Source organism: Oryzias melastigma, linkage group LG20 (genome assembly GCF_002922805.2).
Source record: "Oryzias melastigma strain HK-1 linkage group LG20, ASM292280v2, whole genome shotgun sequence".
Lineage (NCBI taxonomy): Eukaryota > Metazoa > Chordata > Actinopteri > Beloniformes > Adrianichthyidae > Oryzias > Oryzias melastigma.
The window spans coordinates 17,579,088-17,590,583 of NC_050531.1; the positions used below are offsets into that span (position 1 = coordinate 17,579,088).

General features: G+C 37.7%; 1 protein-coding gene across 4 annotated transcripts in view; it reads right to left on the reverse strand.

Annotated features, from left to right (window-relative positions):
* Positions 1–6,892, reverse strand: part of ccny (cyclin Y) — a 28,261-nt gene extending 21,369 nt beyond the window's left edge. The window contains exon 1 of one of the 4 annotated variants that reach the window (XM_024280190.2): positions 6,224–6,892. In XM_024280190.2, coding sequence (XP_024135958.1) covers positions 6,224–6,377 — 154 coding nt within the window. In that variant the 5' untranslated portion in view covers positions 6,378–6,892. The remainder of the gene's footprint in view (positions 1–6,223) is intronic. The other 3 variants (XM_024280191.2, XM_024280193.2, XM_024280194.2) reach the window with 3 other exon arrangements.
* Between the last annotated feature and the right edge of the window lie 4,604 nt (positions 6,893–11,496).

Consider the following 11,496-nt stretch of genomic DNA (forward strand, 5'->3'; position numbering starts at 1 on the left):
CACACAGAAAAAAAAGCAAAAAATACGATGAAAAAAACAGCTTAAAAAACAGCAAAAAAACAACTTAGTGTTGCTAAATTTAGATACTCTAATTCAAAATAGAGACTAGCAGCAACTGAAGCTATAATTTCTGCTGTTGTTAGAGACTTTCACAGACTTAGTCACCAAGTTTGTGCTACTTTTTCTATTTTCAGAAAGCACTGTACTGCCAAGCCCCCGCATCAGTCCAAGCAGAAACCAAACCATTGAGCTAAAAAACAAAACAAAAAAAAATCCCCAGATCCAGTCAAAGCACGAGATGCAAACTATTCCACGTCTTTAAATTCAAAATGATATACATTGAGCTGATCCATTCTCCAGTGTTTTAATTGAAGTGATCAGACAAATGTACAAAAGATAACTCAGAATATAATCAATCAGTTGGTAGATGAAAAACTAGAATTGCTGGAAAAATCTCAAACTAAAACAAAGGATAATAATATTTAAAACTGTGTAGTTGTGACGAGACACCAGAGATTATCACAGCACATCACTGTTACCCTAAATCAGATCATTTTGCCTTAAAATAAAAGCTCACATCATCAGAGGAAAGGAAAACAGAAATAAAAGGCCCTCTGTGAGTGGGTCACACAAGCAGATGTGATTTAGAAACTGCAAACAACAGGTACTTGTGTTTCCTATTAACAGATATTGGGTTTTATACGGTGACAATTATGAATTTCCGATCTATTTGTGTTTTTAGACACAGACCCTGTTCAACGGAGCGACAAAAAAAGGGGATTAAGTCTAAACCTGCAAATTAACTGTTTTAGGTTCTATTTAAAGTCCCACAACAACCCTCAGTAGTTCATCAGATGTTCGCCTCTAAGTTGTGGGTGGGACTGTTGGCGCAAAGTAACCCCACCCCACTCCCCTTCTCCTCCCCTCGGTTGACAGCTATTTGTTTATAATCTCTCCCGCTAGCTTACAGTTCCTCAACCTACATTACCGCTACAACAAAAATGGCAAACAATACTGAAGCTATCCAGCCATACGGACCTCATTATTCAGAAAAAAGGGCACAAGAACAGGTTAAAAACACCTAAAACAATTTTTTTCAGAGTGGGTCTTTAAAAGCGCTTCAGAGTTTGATGTTTTGTTGCTAGAACAGCCTTGCAGAATCAGTTCATTTACAAAGAAAACCGAAAAAATACATTCTTTTGGTTTGCTTTCATGGTTAGGGCCAGATCAAACTGCCCAAAAACCTCACATGACAAGAGCTATTTGATGACAAATTAGATCTGAACTGAAACTAATAGTCAAAAAACCATTCATTCAATGATTTTCAGGAAGCAAAACACAAAAAGAAGAAACCAGTGAAGGAGTATCATCAATGTAACGCCATGAAAGAATACATTAAAGGCAGAAACTGATTTGAAAAGTCAACTGGAAGCAATTCTAAAACAGCAAATATTCAAACGATACACTAAAAAAATGTTGCAAAAAAAATCTAAAATATTTCATGCGTAACATATAGGTCAACTAGTCTGAAAACTGTAATGTGGAGACTCCCCAGACTCATCAACCACGCATGAATAATCCATGTTCAGATTTCAATTAGCCTGCAAACCAGACCCATCAATACGAGTGTGTATGATCCTGAAATAACTAACTGTGATGAACGCAGGGACACATGAAGAGCCTCGGGGCGCTGCTCATTTACTGATGTCTACATTAAATAAAACTCAAACCAGTTCCAGCTGTTTCATTTTCACTTCTCTGCTTTCCAAGATATTAATCTAATTTAGGAATATTTTATGACCTTTTATGAAGGGAATGCTGCGTGTTCATTACTGGGATGGTACGTCCAAACTACAATAAGTACTAGTGAGTGAAAATGAAAAAAGACTTTATGGTCATCTCTCATTTGTTCCAGGCGTTATGTTCTAAAAATAACCCGCAATAGGTAAAAGTCACTAAGTAGGATTTTTTAAGGCTTCACAAAACTCATGGTACAGATCATGTCATCAGTCAGGTTTCAGATAATTTTTCAGATCAATGAAAAGGAAAAAACAACAGGACAAAAATAAGTAAAAAGCTTACAATTTACTTTTAGAAAAGATTCAAAACATTTATTTAATAAAATATATATAAAGTACTTCAAAACATATAAACCCAAATAAACAAAGCGGATTAGGGCGTATTGTATCTTGAAAAAGAAAAGTATATTTAAAACTATCTCACTGAGACTGACAGAGTAGCAGCTTTCTCCCACCAAAGTGAAGGGACAGCAAACAGAAATCCCACACATGCACAGGAAGAACATGCAAACTCCACACAGAAAGGTCCCAGCCAGAATTACAAATATTAAAAATGTTCTGCAGTTTCTGTTTTTCCATCCTCAAAGTTTTTCTGACTCCAGTTCCAGAAGATCAATGACAAGATAGAAGACTCACTTCCACTCTACCCGTACCGGTACGTTTTCTCCACCACATGAGGTCACAAGATTTACATAAAATGTTCATTAAATATTCATTTGAATTTTTATTCAAATTGTTGACTGTATTAAAAACAAAATATTTTGTTTTCCAGAACTTATTTCACTAAACTGAACATCAGTCTCAACTTTTTCCATCTACAAAAACATCTTACAAAACTTCATCAACACTGAAAAAAAAATGTACTTCTGGTGATAGGAGCACATACGATTAGTTTTGTTTATTTACTCAAAATTCAACATTATTCTGCAATTTTAAAGCAATAATGATATTGCCTTAAGTGATTTTTTAACTAACATAAAAATTTATAAAGATTACAAATCAGCAATATGAGAAATCACAAATGTTTGTACTTGTTTCTTCTGGAACTGAGTATCTGAGTATTCAGATACTCGTTACAGCCCTAATAACTATAATAGAGTAAATGTCAGGTAATGTCATTATTGCTATAAATGCAGGATCATTGTTTAGTGTCTGTATGTAAATGAAACCAAGCAAATTAATCATCAAAGTAAAGGTCCAGTGAAGGTTCCCACTTTCAAAGTAAAGCTAAAACATGTTCTTTTGTAGATGGAAAAAAAAATAAACTTAAGTTTGTTTTACTGAAATAAGTTCTGAAATAAAGTCTATGGGTATTTCCAGAAAAGTCCGTTTGTAAAACATGTCTGTTGGAAACACTTATTAGTTTAGATCAAAGAACTGAGTATTTTCTAGCTGTTAGCGTCATTTTTATTAAGGTTTTGCTGTGTCTTCATTACTATTTCTTGTCATTTATTTACTGGACTTGTAGTCAGCAAAACATTGAGAGTAAAACTAAAAACACACGCAAATAGCAACCTTATAGGATAATAAATTAAATAGTAAAAATCATGGTTCTATCTGGGAATTGTTGACCTTAATTCATGAATGGAATTGGTAAGTAATGATCCACAGCCCTTGTGAAAACAAAACCACATCAGGTAAAGGTGTGATTTCTCACTGTGTAGAAAAAGATCAGTGAAAGATTTCAGAAAAGCACCACTATCTGTTTGCATCAAGCAGCTAAAACGTGATAAAAGCACCAGTTTGTCGTTCTTCAGGAAGGATGCATTCAACAACGAGGCGCTTGGCCTTTTCTCTCCCCACAGCTTGCAGCATTAAGGCGGAGTCCTGCTGCTTCATATATTCTGGTTAGTAATTTCCTCACGGTGGCAGCCTGCTGGGATGGCTTCCTTTCCTGCCTCGCATATCCTTACTCACTGGATTTCCCATTGTTTTGTCCAAAAAAAAAAAAAAAATCAGAGTAGAGATAACATTTTATGCAGATCTTTATGTATTTTGGAACATGGTTTTCTGGGTCGACCCAAAAGATCTTCCATTAAGTATGAAGGTTTGTCAGCAAAAACAAGGTAGAGCTCCCAGCTCGCCATCCCATCATCAACACTGCCCATCAGCAAACGTAAAAAAAAACTGCATCTAAACTAAATGGAAATGTGTGAATTGCATTAGTTTGAATCCCTAAAGACTCACTCCAATCATCTTTGGAGCTAGTGCTGGGCGATATGGAAAAAAAAGGTATATCACAATATAAAATATATTATCTCACGATAACGATAAATATCACGATATACAACAATAAGATATATTTTCAGCTATTCTTTGAAAAAATGTCATAGCTTACTTTTCTGAATATCTTAAGTGACAGATAACTGAATAGTCACTATTCAGAAACAAACATTTTAGTGTAAAAAAATAAATCAAAAGAGAACAGATGTGGCTAACAGACAGCAGCCTTCACATTTATTTAAAAAACAAAAGGTATTTAAATTGAATTTGAGAAAAAAAATTATGAAAGCATTTTTTTGAAGTGCACAACAATTTCATGTTTCTGAGTAGGAAAACACATTTTTGCATAAAATTCTCCTAGAATTACATCAATTGCGTCAACGGTTGAAGAGTTATGATAACCAAAACAATAGAAACACTGGAGCTAAAGCTCCGATGATTAAGCTAATTTTTTTTTTTCTTTCATAACTTAGGTCAGTGAGCGGAACTTCTGTCTCAATTTTTGAACCGATAAAGTAGGACTTGCTAATCTTACTTTGAAAACAGGAAGGTTCACCGACATTTTATTTCGAAGATTTGTTTACTTCTGGTGACAGTTGAGCAGCGCATTCGGCTTTAAAATCCAACTATATTCTTTATTCTAGAACCATAAATATTTTATGACATTCTACTATATTTACAAAGATCATAAATCAGCAATATTGGACGCTGCAAATTTTTGGGAGCAGATCACGAGGATCACAGTGTTTGGATACTTGATGCAGCTTAGCTTATCTCTTATTTTTGTAATCTCATATGTTCATTTTTGTGGACTTTCCTTGAGTGATAGAGGGTTTATTGTGTTAGCATCGGCGCGGGAATAGGCTCCTAGCTTGTTTACATACTGAAGTCTTCTGCTCCGTGTCGGACGTCTTGAATCCAAAATGCGACCAGATCAGTCAATAGTTTTGGCGGAGAAGCAGGAGTTTACTATAAAATCTGCATCTGACTTGGGGCCGGGCACTGCACCGCTCCCCCTTCAACTGTTGCGGCCCACCGAGTGTCTCTTCTATAACCTTTTCAAACTGAATTTTTTTGTCTGCTCCCGATTAACAACAATTTCGCGCCGCCCCCATCACTCATATTCGCGCCGCGGGGCTTCAATTCGCCTCAGAGCGCGCCTGTACCATTGATTAACATTGGAGCTGGCCGCCTCTGTGAATCCACCTTTAGATTCGTTAGGTAATGTTAGGTTAGCTAAACTAGAGAGGGTATGAGTAAACCATTGACTGTGTATGAGAACTGGACTTCATGTTCCAAACAGATAAAATCCCATAGACTTCCATTGAGGAATAAATAGTTATTCTATTACTCAGAATAACTATTCGTCTTCTTCTATTTTCCTGCGAATCCAAATTTTTTCCATAGTATTTTTTTCTGTATCACAAGTTATTCAAGTTATAAAATGACCAATCAGATGCCTCAGTAAAACCATGTGGTGCCTGCAGACCCCACCTTGAATATTCGATTGACAGCCTCTTTCAGTGGAAGGGGTGTGGACTTGGTACTCCTGCATGGCATGGTGTCGCTGCCATAGATACGTTGGCTCAGACGACTCTGACTAATCACTGTCATCTGGCTGCAAAATGGCGATGTCCGTATTGCGGAAAAATGGCTTCTGAATTGACTTCAATTCGCTGGAGCTGGAAGTAAGTAATTATCTATGGGTGACATCACACTCCCTCAGTCCAGTTTAATTGTACCGTCAATGGAGTAAACAGATGGATGATGGGAAGTGGAGTGGATTTACGCTTCACAATTAAGCCAAATTTGAAATGAACTCCTGGCGTTCTGCATAAACTATGTTCTAGAAAACGTAATTTACAAAAATAAAATTACACTTAATAAAGCATATTCATAATTAAATGACCACTGGGAACTTTAGAATAGCTCGGAAGATGATCGGAATAAGACCAAAAAAAAATGCCACAAGAACATTTTGTTTGTCTTTAAAGGGCATGCGCAGGACACGATTGGGTCTTTACGGGTGGGTGTGTCACTTAAGCTGACGCTATGACAACACTTCAGCCGTGATGTCAAAGAAAAACTGAAGGAAACTAAACCACTGTGTTCAAAAAGAGAAAAAAATGTGCAATAAATCAGACTAAAACCAGCATGTGAGGCTCTGTGAGTACTTTTCTGTCCAGGGTTTTGCATCTCACCGTCTAAGTTTTCTCTGTCGCTGATGTGCTGGAGGTTGCAGCTCGTGTCCACACGACTGAGCTCCGGCTCCGGTCGATAGGGCTCCAGTCTCGAGTGGTTGTTCCTCCGGTGCTTGGGGCTCGACGACACGCAGCAGGATGTCGTATTCCCCATGGCGCGCGGCGGATTTCGGCGCCTCGCGAGTTTGTCTTCGGCGTTGTGTCGGGGAGACGAGGAGAGAGGGGGGTGACGGACGGGGCGGTAACGCGGATACAGACCTGGTGCAAGCTACCGCAGCAGGCTCGCCCCTGTATCCGCTAGCGCTACACGCCCGTCTCCTTCGGCGTCTCTAACGTGTGTGTTCGAACATTTGAGGCCATTAAAGCCTTTTCGAGACGAGCTTTTAAAAGGAAGAGCCCCCCCAAATGCCCCCTCCCCTTCCAAACCTTAAAGCGAAGGGAAGTAGTGCTTCGGTTTCAGCCGCCGCTCACGCGCCCTTTCCTCGCGCGCATTCACCTATCCTTACAAAAGCATCTTCTTGTCTTGATATTGGTATAAATAAAGATAAAAAACATTGTACTTTAACCAGACCGGACTAGATATTCCTGCGCCCAGCGCTACATGGTTGCCCGTGGACTGTACGCTGCTGCTGCTGCTACATCCGCTATAATGTTGCATTCAGGTGCAACATTATAGTTGGATTTTCAATAGCTGAAGCGGTTTCTCAATTTAAAATTAATTTTTGATTTTAATACTCCTTAATTTTTTATTATTCATTGGTTTCAAAAGATACGCTAATTTATTTTTTTAACTATCATTTAACAAACGCTTTATTTTGTGCCAATTATAAAATAAACTAATGTCAATAATTTCAGTTGAAATATTATGATTTCAAATTTAAAAATCAAACCCTATTCATGACCGTATATTGTGCTGCTGTTAAATGTTTTTACGCACCGCTTTCAATGTTGTTCCAAACCATTCATTAGAACGTCCATGGTCTTCGTTATTTAAAAAAACGACAATATTTTCGTACGTAAACGCAACCCTACTGTACAAGAGGTTCCGGTTCCGGCTACAACCATTCCCGATTATTAAATGGACTGTTTGGACATTTTTATGGGAAAAAAAAATCAAAATTTAGACTAACATGTTAATAATTTGTTTGAACCTGCATGTTGGATTAAATCCAAGTAGGCTTAATTTGAATAATTATGATGAATATATCAATAAAAAAACACGTTTGTAATTATTGTGGTGTATTTTGACATCAAAAAATTGTCGGAAATATTTGTTTTTATAATTTCTTGTTCCTGCCTGTATATTGCTTAGTCTACTAATTGCATTGACAGCGGGCAACTATGATGGATTTGATGGATTTTGGTGAAGTGCACACCATGCCAATATGAAGTTATTTTACTGAAATGTTGATTGGACGTGATAGAATAATTATTGCCCTTCCCTGCACCCTTCAACGCTCAATGTTGCAGTAGTCTGTGCAAATAACTCTTTTTGCATGAGCTGCAGCAGTGAGGCATGGTTCTCTGGTTCCCCCTGCTGCTTCTGGAGCTGAATTGCAGTTTTTTTATTTTAAAAAGGCCACAGGAAACGTTGTCTGGAACATGTAATTGCAGCTACAAATTAAGGGAAATGTGCTCATTGTAGCTTATATGACACCTAAAATGTATCCGAATCCATTTCATTTGAATACATCATGAGCTAAAATTAAAATGCTTTTGTGCTCCTTCCTTCTTAGGGTACATTTTGAGCAGATTATTAAATTAAATTGTCCCTCTAAGCAAGAAAACAATAATGCAAAACTAAAATTAATTTAAACTCCTGCTCAGCTACCTCCTGGACGCCTCCCTGAAGAGGTATTTTGCTCCTATACAAAGGAGGCTCCAGGGCAGATCCAGGTCACACTTGAGGGATTCCGTCTCTCAGCTGGCCTGGGAGCGCCTTGGGGGTTCCCCAGCAGAACTGGGAGATGTTTGTATGAAGAAGAAGGTCTGAACATCTCTGCTAAGACTGCTGCCCCCAAGCTTTGGAGAAGAGAAGGGATGGGTGGATGCTGTAAAAGTTCGATGCCGTTGTGGATTCTTCGTCACTAGATTGTGGATTAATAGACCTCTGTATTTTGCTAATTAATAATTTTTAGATATCAAAATTACTATAGAAGTACAGTGTTAAAAGAACTACATAATCTTTTTTATTGATCCAGTCACTGTGATGTAGATCCATCCATCCCTTTATAGAACCTGCCGAATCAACTTTTAGGGTCACATGGTTGCTGAAGCCTATCCAAACTACTGTTGGGTGATGGTGGGTAGGTCCCAGTCTATTGTAGGGATACACAATCGCATGCACATCTAGGGGCAATTTAAAGATTTACTCATAAAGCATGCTTTTGGACTGTGGGGGGAAACTTGAGTACCTGGACAAAAACCCACGCACAGGTAGTACATGCGCACTCCACATGTACAGGACACAGTTGGAATTCTTGCTGTGAGACAAGAGTGCTGACCACTACACCACCATGCAGTCCCGATTCTGCAGCCTTTAACATTAAAACTACGTATGTCATGCGTTCAGGAAAGCCCTAAACACAGATCCTTGAATGTGCTTAGCCCAAGGTGTTCACACTGAACAAACAGGGAGGGACTTCTTTTTTTTTTACTGTCTTTTGGTGCATGTCCGCCCCCTATGGTTGGAAGAGGCTTGGTGCAAATCTCGCGATTGGGACACATAGAAAAATGTTTGGTTCGTTGCTAGCAACCTTTCAATGAAATATCATCATGTCTGAAGAGTTGCCTTTTGGTTTCTCTTTATTGGAAAAAAAGAAGATCATTAAGCATTTTGCTTCTGGGTTCAACTTTTTCTTTTAAACAAATGTAAGTCATAGTACAATATTCACAGCTTTAACTAAATTGAAGCTTTTTCTGAGCTTCAAAGGTTCAAAAGGCTTCAGTTGAGTCATCATGTTTTTTTCTGTTCCAGAGTTCCCATTAAAAGCCATTGGGAGGGAGTATTTATGGTTAGTGAGTATGTTAATGGAGAAACAAGCTCCAACATGCAACAATAACACAAACACAGTCTACAGGGTGGCAATTTTTCATTTCAATGTTTAGTAACTCCTCATTTTGGACTGACAAAACTCTGTTAGGACTCAGAGCTGTGCCCTCAGCAGCTTTAGCAATCGGTCTTCATAGAACTTGAGCCTGACCCTTGTCCTTTGCCGATAAATTTGTGCGGCATCCCTGGGGGCAAAAACAAAACCAGACACAGCTGGATGTGAGAATAGTTATAACTAGTGCCAGAAAAAACATGTTACATTAAAAAGCAGTTCAGATGACAACAAGCAACACTTGAGCTGAATCATTTTTGACTGTGATGCCTGTCAACTCTGCAGATAAACAATATTTGAGAAGTGACATAAGATGACACATCCTCGGTTATATACCTGCCACTTTATTAGGCACAACTCTCCAACTTCTTGCCTCTAATCAGCCAATCACATGGCAGCAACTCCATGCATTTAGGCACGTGTGGTCAAGAGGATCTGCTGCAGTTCAAACGGAGCATTAGAATGAGGGAGAAAGGTGATTGAAGTGACTTTGAACGTGGTTGTTTGTGTCAGATGGGTGAGTATTACAGAGACTGCTGATCTACTGGGATTTTCACCAACAACCATCTCTAGGCTTTACAGAGAATGCTCAGAAAAAGAGAAAATGTCCAGTGAGCGGCAGTTCTCTGGGCGGCAACGCGTTGTTAATGCCAGAAGTCAGAGGAGAATGGTCAGAATGGTTCCAGCTGATAGAAAGACAACAGTAACTAACCACTGGTTGTACCTGGGGTCTCAGAAGAGCATCTCTGAACATGTCCAACCTTGAAACAAATGGGCTACAGCAGCAGAAGAACACACCTGTGCCACTCCTGTCAGCTAAGAACAGGAAACTGAGGCTACAATTCAAATAGACTCACCAAAATTGAACAAGAGAAGACTGGAAAAACGTTCAGATGAGTCTCAATTTTTCGGATGGTGTGAAAGTATTGAGGCAGTTTTAATGGAAAAGGGTAGTCCAGACCGGTACTAGTGAAATGTACCTAAGAAAGCTTCATTCTCCACCTTTGTAAGGGCAGAGCTTGGGTTTTCTGGTTGGAAGCTTGCCAAGACCGTGTCTAAGCCAGCAAAGACAAACCAGGATAAAATCAGGTCCCACCGTGAACAGATGGAGAAGAAAAATCCAGATCACTGTCACTACTTTGAAGCATCATGCTGTCAACAAGTTTAGTTATGCTTTTAGTAAAAAAATGATTTCCTTTATGTTTTAGTTATACAACTGACAAATTATTTAAATTTTTTTTGTCATTTATATCGCAATTTAAAATATTTCTCAGTCACACCAAATATGTCGTTTGGGTTTGGGGAGGAAACCTATTCACAAGGCCAGAAAGTTTTTTTTGTTTGTTTGTTGTTACATAGAGCTCAAAGATAAAGTAACTGTAAGTTGTACAAAAGAAAGACGCATGCTGGTGCTCTAATCTTTAGTTGATAGGAGTCATTTTTGATCATCAAAATTACTACGACCAATACACATTTAGGTCGTCTTTAGTAAAAGTTCACGCTCTGTTTAGCTGTATGTCAGCATGGTCATCTTAAAAACAAGGTCATCCAAAATGTTAGAAACATTTCACCAATTTATGCTTTTCAAAAAAATCAACTTAATATACATTTAGCCTCATATAATTTTCAAAAAGCAACATTTTAAGGGACATTAGCTCTGATTGGAAATTGATCCAAATTAAAAATCATTTACATTTAACATGTGAGATATGAACAATTGTAAGTGTCTAGGATTAAGAATTTGTATTTGTTTTTTTATCATTTAAGATTTTTAAAGAAAAGATTCAAGAATTAAATACTAAGAAAAAAGAATATTAGTAAATACCAGTTTGCAAAATACAAATTTTGCCAAAATGGTATAGAGTAAAATGCTAGCTTTAGCTGATTAACATATTGCAAAATGCACATGTACGAAAGTTAGCATATTGTAAAATACTAGTTTTAGCAAGTTAGCATAGTGTACAATGTTGGCAAAATTAGCATAATGTAAAATGCAACTTTTAGCAAACTATTGCTAAAATATGCTACTTTAAGCAAATTAGCATATTGTAAAATGCTAGTTCAAAAAAAATAGCATATTAAAAATGCTAGTTTTAGCAAATTAGCATATTGTAAAATGCAAATTTTAGCTAAATAATACATTCTAAAATGCCACTTTTAGCTATTTAT